This window comes from Netta rufina, assembly GCF_964035555.1.
Source record: "Netta rufina genome assembly, chromosome: 4".
Taxonomy (NCBI): domain Eukaryota; kingdom Metazoa; phylum Chordata; class Aves; order Anseriformes; family Anatidae; genus Netta; species Netta rufina.
In genome coordinates, this window is record NC_140127.1 from 4,722,300 (window position 1) to 4,741,742 (window position 19,443).

A 19,443-nucleotide genomic window follows, 5' to 3' on the forward strand; every position below is an offset into this window, starting at 1 on the left:
GATTAACAGAAAACCAATGGATGAAAGAGGCAAACGGATGTTCCAGAATATTAATTATAACCCAGATTTGACTCAATTCCACATAATCTATGCAGACAAATGAAATGAGTTTTACGATGTCAGTGCACTTTGTGATACACTCATGGGCAAGGCATTGTTTATAGTTATCTCTTGTCTTGTTTGACACCGCACCATTGCCAGGATTGCCCTCCGAAACCTGCAAAGGACAAGAAAGGGAAATCAGAAAGGTCATTAGCTGGAGAAACAAGCACAAATAAAAAGTGGATAAGATGGCCTTAAGTAGCTTTTGCTTATCCCAGGACTGGGTATAGCTACAACTAAGGAAAACTTACAAATTGAGGAAAAAAGATGATGTAATTTATTTGGTTCAGCAGGATCAGACCAGATAACCTAGAAAGAGGTCACAAGCTCTGCTTGTAGGCTGGTAGTACAGAAAGGAAGGACGCCTTCTTGCAAAACCCAGTTCCCACTTGGGTGCAATGGCTTAGTTAGAGCATTTGATATACTTGCTCAGAACAGCAGAATAGGCTTAACTTATTCACTTTAATGGAAAGTGTCAATCCATCCTAATCAATCACCATGTGGCACATCCCAAACCAAGAAAGGAACTCCTTAGAAGTTGTACATCACTGAGATGTTACAATTTTTGACCATAATCCTTAAAATAAGGAGTCTACTGCTGATGAACCCAACTTCCACAATGAGTCCCTCTGAGAAACCACACGGAGTTGTGGTCAAAATGATTGTACAAAATCTTCAATGATGTGTTCTCAAAAATCTGTATCAATTATTATCTTCTGATGCTGATCAAAACAATTTCTTTTTAGACTTTCCCATACAAAAGGTCATCTTTGGTAAATCAACAGCAGCTTACCCTTTCACCTCTTCACCAATCTGTTGTATTTTACAGAGGATCTTTCTATGGCTACATGGTATGCTAAAATCATGAAATAGACCATTATTAACTTAGGATCACTTACTTTTTGTTTGCAATGACATAAATGCATGGATTGTAGAACGTGGAAGATTTTGCAAATAGAGGAGCTATGATGGCCATTGCAGGAGAAATTTTCTTTGGGTCTCCAAAAGAAGACCATAAACACACAATGGAATAGGGAGACCACGCCACCAAGAACATTACAATCATCACAACAGACATCTGTAAAACAAGAGGAATACACACATAACCTGAATATTAAGACCTTACAACCTAACTACAAAAGTATATGTACCTGTGTGAAAATGCAGCTATCCAGAACCAAATAATGACACGTAAATAAGCACATCTGACAAATTTTGACATATAATAAAATCTCACTTTGGGGATTTAAGTGCACATTATGCTGTATTTTGCCACACTGTTGTTTTGTTACATACAATTTTTCTTCATTGTTAGCATTAATGATTATGTAAATTCATCCATCAAAAAAATTAAAGGGACACAGAAGACTTCACACATGAATTACGGCCGCAACTTCAGAGGTGGCAATGCACTGCATGATACCAGCAAATCCTCTACTCCAAAATACATGTTACAGTAACTGTACCCTTGCTTTCATTCTCATATATATCTGGAAAAAGGTGCGCCCCAATATCCACCAGTGGGTAGGTATCTATGAAAATAAAACGCCACGTTTAAAAATGATCAAGTAATCAGCATTATCTAAGTCACCAAAGCTACCAAGTTTTGCATAAATTACCCTAATTTAACCACTTTCCAGCCACTACCTCTGTTTTCTGTTCAGGTGTAGGTAACCTGAAATTTACTTTCTAACCTTGCTAGAGAGAACATCACAAGTTGTTTCCTGGAGATAAAAGGCTCTGCCAGAATGACAGGTTCCCCTTCAAAACAGACCTGAGATACACATCAAGAAAAAGAGGTCAGAATACAACATTTTGCTCATTCTGGAGAGCACAAGTGGACAAGAGTGGAATCAACTGGAACACTTGATTCTCTGGCTTTTGTCAGGGACATAAATCAGTAACAGAAACTGGAATGGAAATCACAAATTAATCAAGATGACAAAACAAATCACCAGGAAACCAAACAAAACAGCAGGGGTCTTTGTATGCACTGGATGCCCTAGCTTTGTTTACCTACACCCATATTCTGGCCATCAGTGAGGGAGAATGAGAAACAAGAAATAAACAACTACTTTGTGCAAGCTGTTCTAGAGTATCACCAACAAGTAAGCTGTGACTCTCTCCACAGAAGATTCCTGTTTAAACACAAACACAATATCTACAGATAATTACAAAAGAATAGCGACTCTCACATGAAAGAACACTTTCATTTAGAAGAGTTTGGTGCACAGAAAGCTTAAAGGATGCCAAATTGTGAAAAAAAAAAGCAATCCAGCTCCAAAGAAGGATAATGCTGAACTCCAAAGCTTCAGTCTTTTTATTTTATTTTATTTAGTCTTTTTATTTATTTATTTATTTTAATGTAACTCATGGTCAATGGTAAAGCATGAAAAATGCATCTTCTTCACAAATGTCAGTGTAAACTTATAACTGAATCCTCAGTTTAAAGCATTTTGAAACTTCTTCAGAAATGTGAGATGTTCGTAAGTACTACTTGTCAATTTTTTTTTTCCATAATTTATCAATGAGAACATTTTCCAAGGAATGTTAAGTTTTTAACATTAAGGACATTCTTTTCAGTCTACTCCTAATTTCTGGCTTTTTTTTTTTATTCTTTTTTTTTCTTGTCTCCAACCATAAACCGTATATTTACACAAAACCAAAGGAGCCAGCGTACTTAAAGATTTCTCAAGGACTCTTAAATGTTAAAAGAATGTTAACTTTCCAGGCAGGATGTATCATTCTATGCCATAATTCACATTTGCTACTCTTTACCTAAGAAAGAGATAAGCTCAACAGACTGAAAAGAACAAGGGGAATTGCACAGCTTGGGAGCTTAGAAATGTGCTTTCATTTGTAGGCCATAAGTGTAAATCAGCGTTGACCAATCCATTTCTGACCAGTTACACCTGTGAACCTGGCAGAGAGCCTAAAGACTGCGCAGTCAAAAAGAGTAAAACTATCTTAGAGAATCCTCCTAGGACATCTCTGAGGTACAATTTTCTGCAGTGACAGAGGACAGCAGCAGGGCAAATTCACATGGCTCCCAGCCTTCGAAGTAGCTATTTTTGTCCAGGAGGAGTATTACACCAAGAGTAAGGAATCTAGTGGTGTAAGTCAAACCAGGAGTTTTCACCAAGGCTAAATTTCAGTTAATATTTGGTAAGAAAGAAGGAAAAGAGAGAATGTAGGAAACAGAAATGCTTAAGAGGCTGCAGTGTTCCTTTGCCCTCAGAACTCTGGGGCAAAAAAACATGCTTAAAATGAAACATGCCCTCTTTTACCATACCTTTGTTACATCTACTTGGTCAGACCAATCCGTGTTGATGCTCTCCAGGCAGTTAGTGCTGGTGTATTTCTTCATTGTCCGGGAAACATTGTAATAACAGTAAAACATGACTGTTAAGGGTACAACAAAATTAACAGCAATTACACTCATTGTGTAGGAAACAAAGGACCTGATAAGACAGAAAAACAAAACACAGTAACTTGCAAATATCCATCCGTGAAAGGTTACTGAAGAATATGATATTCTGATTTCATTATGAAGTTCAAAATAAGCTTTTACAGAATTAAGAAAAATTTCTTTAGCTTTTTTTTTTTTTTATTAGCAGCTACAAGTCTTGCAGTTTTCAAGCATGGCTCATTTTCTTATTTTAACTTATTTTCTGGAGTTGCTCTAGATTATTTCCATTGCTTTTAAATTACTTTTATAAATTAGATTCATACTTTAGCAAGAAGGTGTTTTGTGTGTGTGTGTGTTTGTTTATTTGTTTGTTTTTTTAATACAGCAGTAAATTAAACAGTCTGAACCCTCAATAAGAAGGAATTTAAAAGAATGGGTGAGAAGGAACCTTACGCATCATTTTTCCTCCAATTGACTGTGCATGTTGCTCCAGTTGGATCTGGAGCATAGCCAGCCCAGCCTACAGTAGGCATAGAAGCCCAAAAGACGGCATTTATCCAAGCAGCAAGGATCAGGGTAGCATAGGTACGGGTAGTCATTCTTCTTCCTGCAAAGGAAGACATACGATCACAAACTGTTGTCACGCACAATAAAACGATAGTTTGAGTCTTAGTTCATAGAAGCCTGCGAGTGATTTTTGACTAAAAATACAGTACCTATATCAGGCCTGCAGATTGTCAGGTAACGGTCAACTGCAACAACAGTGAGCAAACCAATACTCGCCATCCCAAAAAAGATATTTAAGGCAGCATAGATCTGAAATTTAAAAAATAAATAATCAACATATCCTTTCTGAGAAATCTTTCAAAGGTACAAACGTAAATTTGTGAACTGAATCTAAAGCACTATGATACATTATATTCAGACAGCGTTCTCTTCTGTAAACAAGAGTACAGAATGAACTAATTCAATGCAGGCAATGTAGAGGTAGCTCATTTAAAACTAAATGTTTCATAAGCAACCTTCCTATTTGCTCATCAGAATTCCTAAAGAAGGTTTCATCTGGTTTATGTTGACATGGGTTGTGCTTCATATGACCTCAAGAACTCCCAAAGCTTTGGAAGTGAGATTTCACATCAACGTCAACCCACTGTGAGTCTTGATCCAAGGATATTAAAAGTAAGGCTTCCTGTTAAAGAATGTTAAAGAATTTTGAGCTTGAAATTATTGGATACCCAGGCAGGTGATGTCAGATTGCTATAAATACCTATTATATGCAGGCCAAAAATATATAGTGCTGTTAATATTTTTTTCAAATCACATTTTCAGCATATACCTTCATATTACTACTAATTTTTCTGAGCACTTAAGCCCAACAGCCTGTTTAAAAGTAGACTTAAATCACAATACACGGTGAGCAAATGGCACTCTCTGCTAGAGAAGCACAATTTGTCAGTTAGTCTGAACTTTTAAAAAATAGATAGCTATTAAAACTAAGCCAGATCTTTAATGGAGCCCTTTAATAGCCTTGCAGGCCTACACCTGGGAAATCCCTAGTCCCATCCTGAGAAAGATGTGTTTGTTAAGCAAAATCCATTAAGGTCTGTCATGCTCACCACCAAAACAGCAGCCATATCCAAAGTCTTTTAACAACCAGCTCAGTCAAATGAGTCAAACTACAACCTTCTTCATTTCAGGACTTCATGTCCTAAGATTTTTTTAAAGCTATTTTAAAATATCTCTGGATGATAAATGTAAGGTTACACGTCAACGTTTTTAGGCTTGAAATTATAATTTTGGAATGGAATTAAAACCGGATTCAACATGCAGAAATTGTTCATTTCACATAACATTAGCTGCAGGTTGAGAGTCAAATTTTGCATCTCCACCTCTTAAAGGAACTACTATCAAGTAGAGCTATTATTCATTTCTCAGTTTGTGTTGAAGTGCTCAAAACTTTCTCCCTGCCTGAATTACAATACCTGGCATCCAGTATGTCCAAATTTCCAGCTTCCATGAAGGTCTGAGGCAGCTGACATGGGGTAGCCAATGCCACTGACACCAATGTCAGTAAAAGCCAAGTTGATAATAATTGCATTGGTTGCTGTCCGAAGTTCTTTGTACTTAACAAAGATCCCTAGCACAACAATGTTACTGAAAATGCTTATCACTCCTGTAGAAACAGAAAGAGAAACTTTACAAAATATGAAGGCAAGCCAGCAATGCACTTACAAAAAAAAAGGCAGCCTATTGCAATATTAAAGTCCTAAACAAGTTTTATATTTGGTCAGGCACAGTTTTGCAAAGCAGAAAGATACCTGAAAGAGAGAAAAGCTTTTTTTATTAACTTGCAAGCCACATGTTTGCTAAGCCTCATCAAGCAACATGGATGATTCTTGTGGCCTGCTGCAGCGGCCTAGCTGGGCCTGCATCAGAGCTGTTTTCTTCACCCGACCAGCTCCAAGCTCTAGGGCTGCATCACAACCATGGCACAAGTCCAGCTTGTGAACACCCTCCTGCCTCACTATTCCCTGTAATTGCAAACCTTTATGGCAGGGCTTGGTCTTGTTACCTTGTTTCTTTCCTTTCTGGCACAGGTTTGGCCTCCACTTTCTTCACAGAACTAGGACTCCAGAAACCAAGCTCCATGTGCCCCAGAAAGTTAAAAATAAGCATTCTCCAATCCCTAATTTAAGTGCTTTTACAATTAAATTCTTCAGAAAGGTGCAACACAGGTGGCACTGAGCAGTTGGACTGTGCCCAAAGACTACTATTTGTCTACTGGCAATTTCTTGTGCTGCCTAAGAATAATAATAAAGAAATACAGTACTAAAGCTAGCATCTACACCTTCCTCCAAGCTTTTTCTAATCCTAGTGACCTATATTGAGAAGCCCACATTCTTCTTTTCTGTCTCTTCCTCCCTATTCTAGGCAAATCCTACTGCTTGGCCCTTGAAATAAGTTCACATGGCAATCCCACAAAATGGGGTATTTTTTTTTGTTTGTTCTAATTTCATTCTCTATAGACTGAGAAACATTCAGAGCAAACAACTATCCTGTAGACTTGTACCAGCCCATCATTAATAACAAGAGCCAATAAGGTTACAAATACCATTTTGCACCTCACCAAAAAGCAGAATTCCAGAATGTTCAAGAAAACATGGCCATTAAAAAAAAAAGTAAATAGTAACAGGAATTTGTAAGTTGCTCATAGATTTCCTTGTCTCATACAGCAGTCACAGTATCACTGAACCAAATACTAAGCTTACAAACACTTGTATAACTTGAGCACCTTACATTACAAGTGCACAGAAGAATGTTACGTTGGTAAAAGTCAAACAACACAGTATCCATGGAAATGCCCCTCAGAATTTTATTTTATTTTATTTTTTTTTGTTAAAACATTTCACCCCTGAAGCAAAACACTGTACTTTTCAGCTTTACAGAACTGGAGGGGTAATTCTGAAAGGAGCTTGAGTGAATAGCTGTCACCCTGGATATAGTGCAAGAAAACAAAATCACAGCATCTGGCTCTACACAGGATTTTAACTTTTCGTCCATATTCCCACAGTCGTACAGCCTAGCAGACATAGAGAAGTACACACAATCGGGCTCGGTGAAATCAAAACAGCAGGCTACCCGGCAGAGTGAAACCCAACCTTTGCCCTCAGGAGTGAAATAAGGTCTGCACTGCTCTCACAGGTCCTGCGACAGGCACAAGGTAAGAGTTTCACACCCTCACCTCCTCTCCATCTCTGAAGAGCACACCCATCTTCTTTCAGTTGTTGCCCATCCTTAAAAGAAGCTCATTCTTAAAAGAAGCTCATTTAAAAGATTCAGTTGATTTGATTTTAAAACTAAAAGTGGAAAAATTATAATTAATTCTCAGCTATTTCTCTTTTCCATTCTCTTTTTTTTAAAAAACCCAAGCATGTCTTTTCTCAGGTAGAAGTCCCCTGCCTACATAAAACTAACGTTACAGATGATGCTGGAGGTGCATAGCCACACAGATGCCATCACCTATTGTATTTCACACATTTTAGGAACACTGTGATGCCATCAGCCCCTAAAATGAACAAAAGCAGGAAGCTAGGGACCAGATGTGAATCAAGCAGCACCTCCAATGCCAGCTCTGCCAGTTCTCTGCTGACAGGTAGCGTTGTCTCCTGGGAGATAGGAAGAACACGACTCACAAGTTTACAAAACAGTACAGGCTTCTTACAAGACATGCTTTAACAGATTTTACATCTCCCAAGAATGAAATCAGGGATACAACAGAACTGTAAACTCATAGACTTGAGGAGAAGGAAGGATCCTGCTAGACACATTTAGTGCTTCAGAGCATAATCTTCAGAAGAAAAAGACAAGGAAAAAAATCTAGAAAAAAGATTCAATCTCAAACAAAGCAAGAAAACACATGTATATGCAACAGCTGGCTTTTTTCCCCTCTGAGAAAGAGGTCAAATAGAAGAACCAAGTTTCTCCAGGCAGCAGTTAACGAGAGCTCGTTTCTTAGAGGGCAGAGAGCACAGAGCGAGCCCAAGACTTTTAGTAACCTGATATTGTCAGCCACGACAAACTCATTGGATTCAGAAGCAGCATGCAGATGCTGCCATTTGGCCTGTGAAATATCTTAGGGCTAGACAACTATTCCCATATTTTTCCCATTAAATCTTGTGATTTTTTCAATATGCAGATAAAAACCTCATATATGACTTGATCAGGGACAGAAAATTCTGTTATTGTTCCTCTTCCCAGTGAAGCAATGAAAACTAAAGGTAGACTGCATGCAAATACAAGCCCCAACAGCACAGCAGGACACGTGGGTAGTAGCATCAAAATAAAGTAGGTTATGTCCACGTATATCATGGAATTTACTTTTCCAGTTAGCATTTAGAAATTATACCAGAGCATTTCACCATTACAAGGTGGAGGATAACCATACAGCTTCTTCCTGATGCCTGCTGTCGTCACTAAAACTAGTATGCTGACCACCGCAGACTGTGGTACCTAGCAATGACTTCTTTCTCAGAAAACAAAACAATTACTTGTCAAAGAGGTGTTCAAGCCTTTTAAAAAGCAACACTGTGCCTGTCCTTCATTCTTTTTTCTTGGACACCTCCTTATTAACGCATTTTCCAGATGGGAGATTTGCCATGGTAAGGCATTTGAAAAGCAAACAATCAGACTTTCAAAGATGCTGTAGACCTTACTGTCAAAAACATTCCTCACAAAGAAAGCAAAGGTCAAGTCACAGCCAAAAGACTTATTAGATTCCCCAGTTATAATACGAAATAAGCCCAAGGTGGGTTTTTTTTGTTTACTTTTTAAAGGCATTTAATTTCCATAACTGCTAACCCCACTGCTAACAGTGCAATAGCTTTTATCGTTAACACCAGATGGTCAATCTACCTGAAAAGACCACCTCGTTACATACAGAGTAATCCATCGTAATTAAAATATAACCAAGTATCCTACATACCTGCAGCAGCTAACAGAGCCAGTTACCTGCAAATAGTATGGTAGCACTGCAGAGTGTGTCGAGTCTTCCAATACTTCACCACCGTCCATCTCCACAGCCTCTCAACAGGTCTAGTGAGCTGTGTAACTACTCTACCAATTTCTGTAAAAATCTGAAAATACCCACTGCCTTTGCATTCAAAAACATTCTCTTTATGAGACCAGGGATTTGATAATTCCCACTTCAAACAGATATGCTAAATAAAATGTGACCATCATCAGTACTATTTCATATAAACCCCAAGTACATTAATATTTTAAAGGAATTCAAAAGGCCATTAAAATGTAGAAAATGTACGATGCAATACAGTCTATAATTAAAGTATTTATAAATTTAATTTTACATAATAAAAATACAGAAGGCCTGTTTTCAAAAACACTGTAGGTTTCGGCATTTGGTCAGGATGATATTTCTTTGCTACAGCAGTCAAGGGTTCAAAAAAAACATCACTGAAACAGTTGCAGCTATAACAATAAGAATGTTTTCAAAAAAAAAAAATCCATAATCATTCAGGTTTAGCCAGAGGCCATTGCAGTCATAGACAACACAAAATGTCAAGCCTTCCAGTGTGCTTTTTCCAACGTGTCATCAATGAAAAATACAGCTGCAGGTGGAGTCTGCTCTTCCCTGATTAATGACCAGCTCCCTCCCTCCCAGTCACATTCCAACCCTTCCCCTTACATCGCCCCAAGAGACACCCCTCACATGCTCAGACTACACGTATATGACCGTGAACATGTGGCCCAAGAGAAATCTCAAGATAGCTTCAAGCACATCACAGAAAAATGCAAGATGTGACAGCTATGTCCTATTTTTATCTCTTTTGCAAGCTGGCAGAAGTTAATTCTCACTCTTCTATAATTACATATCAACAAAATGTATTTTTCAACACACAACGCTGCCTTCAAACACCGACCAGAAAACTTACGTTTCTGCACACTTTGTTCAGCCCGATTATTGTCAGAAAACTATGGATAAAAGCTATCAGAGGTGTGTAACACAAAAATGACATACCATTGCTGCTACTACACAGAATGAGCATTCAAATCTAGTTCTATTTAAAAAAAATAAAGTTATTTGCCCGTGCCCATACCTGCTGTTATTAAGTAAGCTGCAACTATGTTGTGCTCAGTCTGTGTAAAGGCTGAATGAGCTTCATTGTCACTTTGTGAGGAACCGGATGAATCATTCCAATGCATTTTGGACAAAAGAGACTTGTCCTCTGTCCTCTGCAAGCGCTCATCAAGACGAGGAAACGCTACAAAGCCCTGTCAGGCAAATTCTTTCGTTATCCAACAGACTCGCTGAACAATTAAAAAAAAGAGGCGGGGGAGAGCTGCCCCACCACTGACAGCCTCCAAGAATGATTTAATTGGACTAAAGTGCAAAGAAGTTTACGCTCCCAATCTATGCAGGAGAAAAGCTCGTTAATTAAAACAAAGAACAGCACAGAACTGCGTACATTTCCAACAGGATACTTAAACTTTATTCTTACTGCTAAAGAGATTAAGTGTCACATGCCCCCAGACTTTTTGCTTCAAACCTCTTGTGCAATGCTTCAGAAACCTCAGTAAAAATTGACTTGGGTCAGTTGGTCATCAGCCTGGCTCGGAAATACTTCCAGTCACCAGAGAGCACACAGCAGAAAAGCACAAATGGTGATTTCTTTAAAAAGCGTGGTGTGTTTATTCCGAAGTCCATCCCTTCAAATACATAAAGACCTACTTTCTCCTCTTCAGGACTCTTAGTTTGATTTAAACACTCAGACTGACAACACCCCCAAGAACAGCCCAGTATTTCCTAAAGCAAAGCATGACTTTCAGAAAATTAAAATTTTATATTTTTCAAGCAGCCAGGTCTGCAGAGAACAGGTGTTAAACACGCCTTACAACCCTGAAGACACTTCCTCTCCCAGACACACACAGGTAGGCTTGGGCAAGTTTTCCTAAGCAGGAAATAATTAGACATTTTCCAAAAGGTTGAGCAGTGGGAGATTGTTTTCTTCTCTTCGGTGATGAGGTACCAGCACACCAGCGAGATGCTCAAGGCCTTGTGCAAAACCCTGTGTAAATATTAGCTGCAACAAACCCTTGCCCAGAGCTTATATGCAGCATCAGTCTCAGCAATCAAAGCTGTTTACCTCCAGCTCCCCTCTTTACAGTTCTGTTCTTATAGTGGGGATAAAAGTCACAAGGACAACCAACCAGTGCTACTCATCTCTAACCTGTGAAACACCCCTAAAGCTTTCCCTCCCACTCCTCAGCTTTCCAAAGCAGACATCCTCTGTCTTTCGGCTACTTCAATCCAAAGGTAAGTAAACGTTGATCTAAAACCTAGGCAGTCGTGACAATTTGTTGTCATTGCTACAGAAGATCACGAGTCACAGGTCTACCAGCGAAGGTGTTAGTGGCACAGAACTACCTTCATGCACTCTTATTTCCCAGTGTAATCGTATCAATACACTATTTTTCCTGTCAGAAACGAACTAGGCAGGATCAGGGTGGGAGCGGATTGAAAGGGGAAATGACCTGTTCAGCAACGAAGCTACTTCCCTAGCGCCCCATTGTCCTGCCATGAAAGATAAAAGCATAATGAAAATTTTATACCCTCACTCTCCTCCCCTGAAACTTTGGCAAGGTTTACAAAAGCATCTCTAAGCTCAAAACTTCCACAGAACTTGGAGCTTGCAATGCTGACTGCCTCAAAAAGCAAAGCATCTCTGTTCGTATTCAGATCGGATTCCGGACTCGGGTAGCAGAGTTAATGAGACCATGCAGATTTTATACACACCTGTTGGTTAAAATCAGAGTTTCTAATATGTGCAGTCCATCCTGTTTCCATCTCTGCTTAAATTTGGCTAATACTAATGTAACAGGAACTGAGAGGAAAAAAGTCAAAATTAAAGACATTACCTAAAAGTAACAGTTTATAAAACAAAGCCAAAATATAGAGGAATTCACTATTAAAATATACAAATAACCTCAAACAATAGAGCTTTTCCGTTCTAATTGGCCCAGATCAGTAGGAACAAAATGCAATTTCTATTTGAGTTGATTCTTCAATTTGTAGACACCTGTACAGATACGGGGCAATGCAAGACTCATTACAGGGCTTAGCGAGCTGCAAACATTTCGGTTACATATAAAGTATTCAAAAACATATTTTAATCCACAGGTAGTAAGAGTAGAGAAACTTTCTGTTTGCATTAAAAAGAAATTATCTCATGTTTATTAGGTGTATCAACACTAGAGGGCTGTATAAGGCAGTGCTTCCCTTTAATCTTACTTCTATAAACATTTAAATGGTTCAAAACTGAAGGCAAACAATGTAATAAATCATATTTTTACTTCCCACACAGAGTCTCTAGATTTAAACTGCTGATTAGAAAAGTTTGAGTCTGTAAGCAAAAGACTTTTAGCTGGCTGAACAAAACACCCTGAAAAATGTAAGGGACTCCAAAAACCTTTTTACTTGTCATGCTTGATCCATTAACCATCCATTTTCCAGTACACCTTTTCTTGCCAAGACAATACTTGGCACTACTGAAAGTAACTCTGCACCACTGTAAAAGGGACTGTCAAGTACTGCCTCAGGAAGATGTCCACGGCTTCTTGTCAGTGTTAGAGGGAATCGTTCTGTTCTACAACAGCCAGTGCTGCAGCCCTGGGTTAAAACATCCCAGTTATCTTCTGGACTTTGTCAAATTTCTGTCAAAGTAACATAAATCTGTGAGCTCTATCAAATGGTCCTTCCACAGCAACTACAGAAGAGACAAGGAGAGAAACATCCCTCCAGATATGACTTTTAGAGACGCTGAGTCTTAATAGCTAGGAAGCTTTACTATACACTTCGTGTGTTATTCTGTTCAGCAAAAATTTAGATGCCACGTTAAAATTATACATATATAAAACCAGAAGTCGAGTGCGGCACAGCCAACAGGTTCAAGATACCTTAAGCAATCTGATCCCAGTGATTCAGCAGCTGCCAGTCAGCTGAAAGTTAAACCTTCTGCCTGGGTCAAATGCTGCGGTGACTAACACGCTCACTTGCAACCGCGTTCGGAGAGCAGGGCTCGGTTATCGGATGCACTGCCCCAGCCAGCAGCCAGCACGTGCAGGCACTGATGAGGACGCAAGGACACAGGTAGGGGACACCGCTACTGCGAGGGTCCTGGGTGGGGAAGCCAAGTTTTCGGGGCGTGCTGAAGCTGCTCCTGAGCTTCAGAGGAATTCTGCAGTCCTACCTCGCTGCCAGAGCAAGGGGCACTCAGGAGGCTCTCCAGGTGGCCCGAACATTTGCCCCCGAGGCTGCTGCTGGGGAGGAGAAATCTAAGGAGCACCCAACTGTCACCGAAAGCCTTCAGCACCATTAAGCCACCCCTCCCCGCACCCACTTTCAGACTGCAGTGCGATTTGCACAAATATAAAACCCAAACACTTTGCACACTGGGATCAGGAGCACAGCGACAGAACCACAAACAGGACTGGAACAAAAGGCTCGGGAGAGGGGGAGAGGAGTCATAAAATCATAGACCCTGTATTTTAGTTCATTTCAGCATCACATTGCAGACAAGAAATGACATTTTACAGACAGTAATATTTTTTTTTTTCTCTAGTACAATTAGCAACTGCTCAGTGGGTAGGTGGGATCAGGTGCCATAGCACAGAGGTGGCAAGGCAGACTTGGGACTGGATGGGCCCTGCCAGACTAAATACATTCTTACCCAGCACCTTGTAAAAAAGACAGGTATGACACACAGCAGAAATCAACACAGGAATCCAGACACTGCTTCCTCATCCGGCAGCTCATTTCACACCCGATTGCTAAGGATATTCTTCCATCAGCATTTGAATGTCCTAAAACCTCCGCAAAGATTTAAGATTACGAATTCTCTCTGGATGTGTGTTTATCCCATCCAACCTAGCCTACAGGTGTAAGGCAGGTAATCCACTTCCCTGCAATCAGAGCCCGATCTTTCCTCTGGAACTACAATGGCTAACATTGCTCTTTACCCTCTGACATGAAAGTCTTCTTTTGCCTTGCAACACGGCTTCAGACTTGAGCCCGACTCACTGCTCCACCTGCTGTGAGTCGAAGCACATGCCTCGTGCCCTGTGCTGCAGTACTGGCACTTCCCCAGCTGCCGCATCAATGCAACTGGAAGGTGACAGCAGCAGCCGGCTGAGAGCAGGCAGTATCGATGAGGCAGTATCACTGAGTTGCAACGTCGCATCCCAGAGAGAGCTTACAATAGCTGCAAGATTTCGTCTGGATAAAGGGCAATTCTAATTCTACCACGCCTCAAGTCAGAGCCCTAAGTTGCTTAGGCCTGGCAACACATGGTAACAGCAGTCTAAATACCTTTAAAAGTCTGTATTTAATTGACCCAATTAAAATTAGGTCTGTAGTAAGGGATACCAACTATTTTGTTGTTATTACTTCCCAATTGTGCTGTGGTTGAATAGTAGACTCCAATTCTTCTTATAAAAGCAGACCTAGCAGAAGTTTCAATGTATTTTTGCTTTTACTGAAAAGCATTTTTATCTGTTATCCTACATAACATGCGTTCAGACTGCGTAACTGAATCCTTGAAGCTTTCTTCCTAGCTTGTTTCAAGTTTTGTTTCAGAGATGGTTCAAAACTAGGAGTCTTGCCCAGTTCTGGCACTGACAAAGGCTATTAGAACTCATTTTCCTGCAACTGTGTTCATTATTGGGAAGTGTAACAGCATGTTCAATTTCAAAATGTACTCCTTTCCACCCTGTGCATGGTGCTCAAAATATTTTTCACCTAGATTATTCTACAGACATCTTTTCAAAAATGCTTGCTATGAGGGTCTGCCAACACTCCCCACTCCAAATGAAATCCAGGGAGGAAGATTCTACTTCCCTATTCATATTCAATTTCCAAAGCTAAGGATAGAGAAACACAGGGTGCTTCTCCATGCTCTAAGAGACAGTTATTAGCTTTTCGACACCCCGCACAATACATCCGATTAAAAAGACCAAATCTGTACTGAAGGCTTGTGCAGCCTTTTTCAAGGCTTTTTAAAGCAATGCTTAACTGAAAGCACTGCATGCAGAGGAGCCCTGCGATGGGCTATTTAATCTCACACCTCCGCGACCTCAGAGCACCGGAACATCAAAACCTTGAGAGAAACAGGCTAAGAAGGTGAGGACAGTTAAAAACCCTTAGCACGTTTAGTATTGGTGTAATTAGATACAATTAGGTGACAAGAATAGAATTAACCTTGTTTTGTTCATTAGACAGTATCTTCTGAGAAGAACAGGTCTTAATGCCTTTGGCTTTCATTGAGATCCATACATAAAAACCCATAAAATACTCTTTGCCATCTTCCTTTTCTCATATATGTTACTACGCATAAAAAAAAAGTCTGTAGACATAACATTTTTAAGTTGGTAAAAAATAGTTCACTATGGTTATTTAAAAGGCACGTCCATTTTAGAGCAAACCAGAAGACTCCATGTAAAAAGGGGATAAGAACAAGGGATCAATCACACATGGTAACAGGTTCATACTGACAAAGGTGCATGTGGTGAACCTGCTGGGTGTTTCTTTTTCTAAAAAAGATTTCAAATGATTGTTTACTCCAGACTCCGACACGAAGTCAAGCATTGGCTAAGTCATTCGTCAGAAGCAAACAGTTTAAGAATAACATTGAATCTTGGCTTAGTTTAGAATGTTGAAGGATATTCGAAGCAAGCTTCAGTTCTTCCCATGTTGAAAAACAGTCGTTAACAATAATGGTCATTTCATAGTTTCAAGTTCTTTATAAAAAGAAATTTTCAGGATCCTTTAGGATTTTTTTTCTTGCTTTTCACCTCTGTAGATGATACGGTAAGACAGCAGGAAGATAATCGTTGTTCTGTTCTTAATATCCTCTCCCTATTTCAAGAAAGAAAAATAGACTGAATAATTCACAACCTCAATGCTTTTAAAGCAAATAAATGATACACAAATCTATATGAATTGGTGAAATAATTCTTCATTGTTAACTCTTCAACTTATAGTCCTTTTTCATGCAGAAACTAGCATGGTTTTTACAAAGCATCAAAAAAACACAGAATACTGAGCTTTGGTTTAAGCTACCTACTGTGATGCACAGCAACCTTTTTGTATAAAACTATGAACACCGATATGAAATAAAAATATGTTTAATATTTAAAAGTTTATAAATTGGGAGCTTTTCTTATTATGGAAATATAAGAACTGCACACTTACCCCGAAAGCCTCCTCCACCACCTCTTCCTCCTCTGAATCCTCCTCCTCTTCCTCCACCTCCTCTGAATCCTCCTCCTCTTCCTCCACCTCTTCCTCCTGAAGAGAGGAAAGAAATTAAACATAACAAAGAATTTACACGCTCCTAAGAAGTGTAACAATTTACTTCATTTACAGCTTCTGAAAAGAAAACCAAACCCAACCAGAAATGGCTGTGTCATCCTGGTACCTTCTCTTCGAGGGAAGATCTGCAGCATTTTAGGTGTTGTTGAGTATCCAGTGTCTAGAATTCTAAACACACTAATGAAACTCCAAGGTAATTGTTGGCTGTCACGAAAAAAAAGTTAACCACAACTGTGATATGTGAAATCAATAGATCAAAGAATTTTGAAGTATATGTGCCTCCCTGCACACAAGGGGGCAGGGTGGGGAGGAAAGAGAAAAAAATCTAATATAAGAAAAAATGCTTAATTCCAGCACAAACTGAGGAGTACACTACAGATCATGATCAACAAGCAGAGAAGGATGAGATCTACCGTATCGTCACCTCTTCTCTCAAAACACTGCATTTCAAGTATTTTGCCCAAACTAGATTTTTAGAGTATATTACGAATGCAGCTTTTGCTGGTTTGTGTGGGTATAATCCACTGTCGTTTACCACAAGTTGATTCGTGCTCATGCCTTCTCTCTTCATTATGTATCAGTGTACTCTCTTTCCTGCATTTTGAAGCGATTACTTAGCTAGCTACAAAAAACAACCTCCTGCCTATGGAAAGGTGTCACTATCTCCTCCACTGAGCTATCAAACAGAAAAATGCATAATGTTCCTCTTTAATAAACACAACTGTTTATTCAACCATTTAACTGTAACTTTACCAAAAACAAACAAGCAAATGTTCTGCGGCTTTCATTTTCGGGATCTCACCTCTGCCTCCGCCTCTTCCTCCTCCACGTCCACCACCACGTCCTCCTCTACCACCTCCGCGGGGAGCACCTTTTTCTCCAGGAGGCCTTGGCAAAAACCTCTGAAGGGGGAGCAGCTTTGCTGGATCAATGTAAAACTGCAGGAAAAGAGTTACTTTAGGCTTTGAGAACACTGAGGTTAAAGGGCACTTTAACATCTCTCTTCTTTTACAAACGCTCACAGTCTGATCTTAACCCATTGTTAGAATAATAAAATGTTAGGAAATCATTAAAAAATAGGTGATATTTGTATTTAATGCCTTTCATTCATTACATCTTTCTTCCTTTGTTTTTTGTTCTTTAGGAGAGGGAAGAGCATAAAAGGTGCAAAATTGAGACGGATAAGTAAATGAACATTTTCTAAGTACATATAGCTTTAAAAGTCAATAAAAACTCTTAATAAAGTATCATCTAACTGATGACATATCTAACTGATAACATACACAAGAACTGTGTTATTGAGGTTGGCTAACCTTTTGCATTTTTTTAAAAGAAGAAGCTTTCATGTTCTCAGACAATTTCACTGAAAAATACTGCGAGTTTCATTAAGGAACACACCAGGAATAAAACATTTGAATAGCACTTTTGATTATCACACAATAGAATTCAGACATTTCAGACAACATATAAATTATCATTTTAGAAAAGAACCTAAACGTCACCCATTTCTAATTTTTCTCATAGTTACAAACACCGTATTTTGTGGTAAATTTGTTTTTCTTCCCATGTATCGAGGCATAAAAAAGAACATACTGGTGAAAAGAGTATATAAAAATGTAATTGTAAAGAAACAAATCTGCTTGGCCAGTACCTATCTCTATAGCTCCAGGGTGACCACAGGGTGTATCCGGAACAGCAGAGATGCTGCAGGGCCTTTGCTAGCGCTGTGCTGGCTTGTATGACTGCCTGGCTGGGGGATGAGATGAGGCAGCAGGGGCTGCTCGACCCAACCACAAGCTCATCCTTATCCTACAGGGATGTGGTGGACACTGTGCAGCTCCCCAGGCAACCCTGTCCTTATCCTGTGGCTCTTCAGTGTGTAAGGGCATTTGTGTGTACTTCCAAAGACCATGAGCTGCTGCTGGCCAACTCTGCTCAGTAAAACTCAAGATTAAATGGAGAACCAAGGAGCTACAAAACGCACTCTAGCTCCCTTTTTATTTCTTCGTACACTGTAACAGGAAAACAAGTTTCTGAAATTCAATTCTGATGCAGAAAGCAAACCTGTAAGTTAATACACTCAGACTGTGAGAAGGTTTTAAACCTGTGTGTTTAGTCCCCATTTAGAGAGGGACAGGAAAATGAACAGTTTCCAAATTCTGCATCAAACCTCTTGAACGGTCAATCAGCCCTTAAAAAAGCAAACACCACGTCACACATACTTTTGAAGGATACAAAATCTGTTAGCTGCCCAAAGATTTCATCCACTTTGCCAATCTGCTCCTTATTATCCAGGTACACGGGCGCGTTGAAGTAAGGCACCCGGTTCTCTTCTGTTTTACACTTACAAACGAGGTCATCTTCACACGGATGCATGAACTCTCCCAACACTGCAATAAACGACAAACAAGCTGAAGATCTCGAATAGCCCCTTTACGTTAAAGGGATAAAATCTCTCCGTGTAACTTACAAACTACCGTTTCTGGAGGCCCCTGGTCGTATCCACCTCTGTTGAAGCCTCCTCGGCCGCCTCCCCGGCCGAAGCCCCCTCGCCCACCGCGGTTAAAGCCCCCTCTGTCGCCGCCACCTCCTCCGCGATTAAAGCCGCCTCCTCTTCCTCCTCCTCCGCCACCTCTTCCTCCTCTCCCGCGGAAAGCCATCCTCTACCTCCTCCTGAACGGCGACAGCAGGGCACCACCTGGTGAAGGAGCAGAAGACATTTATTACGGATCAGAGCACGAACAGAGGCCAGCACCGGCGGCCCCGCGTGCTGGCTGCCGCCCCCACCCCGGCTAAAACCACGCGGGACAGACACGAGGCGGCAGCAGCCACCCGCAGCCCCTTCCCCAGCCCCTCCACCGCGCCCAGCCTCCCTCAGGGCCGTCTCCCCTCTCACCTCAGGGGCGGTTTTGCCGGTCCCCACCGGCCCTAACGGCTTTACCGGCCGTAACGGCAGCCCCACGCGGGCGCTGCGAGGCGTTGCGAGGGCGGGCCGCCGAGCGCGCCGCCTGCCGTAAAGCAGAGTCGCGGCCGCGCGACAGCGTCGCGA

The 19,443-nt window shown here is 40.4% G+C and overlaps 2 protein-coding genes across 3 annotated transcripts; both read right to left on the bottom strand.

The window, feature by feature from the left end:
* Window positions 1-111: 111 nt before the first annotated feature.
* Window positions 112-10,231, bottom strand: RRH (retinal pigment epithelium-derived rhodopsin homolog; the record flags this gene model as incomplete). Its single annotated transcript, XM_084286809.1, has 7 exons — window positions 112-217; window positions 1,002-1,180; window positions 3,395-3,563; window positions 3,965-4,118; window positions 4,228-4,327; window positions 5,494-5,684; window positions 10,126-10,231. The coding sequence occupies 7 exons, from the start codon at window positions 10,229-10,231 to the stop codon at window positions 112-114; spliced, it is 1,005 nt and encodes a 334-aa protein (XP_084142935.1).
* A 3,312-nt stretch (window positions 10,232-13,543) lies between these two features.
* GAR1 (GAR1 ribonucleoprotein) lies at window positions 13,544-19,373 on the bottom strand. Of its 2 annotated transcripts, none has more exons than XM_084285522.1 (7): window positions 19,291-19,373; window positions 18,865-19,092; window positions 18,630-18,784; window positions 17,708-17,767; window positions 17,236-17,332; window positions 16,275-16,313; window positions 13,544-15,938 (listed from the first exon to the last, which is right to left on the bottom strand). In XM_084285522.1, the coding sequence occupies exons 2-7, from the start codon at window positions 19,052-19,054 to the stop codon at window positions 15,925-15,927; spliced, it is 555 nt and encodes a 184-aa protein (XP_084141648.1). In that variant the 5' UTR covers window positions 19,055-19,092; window positions 19,291-19,373; the 3' UTR covers window positions 13,544-15,924. The 2 variants fall into 2 exon arrangements, with proteins under 2 accessions (XP_084141648.1, XP_084141647.1); XM_084285521.1 differs by having other exon boundaries at window positions 16,275-16,370; window positions 17,197-17,332.
* Window positions 19,374-19,443: the final 70 nt, after the last annotated feature.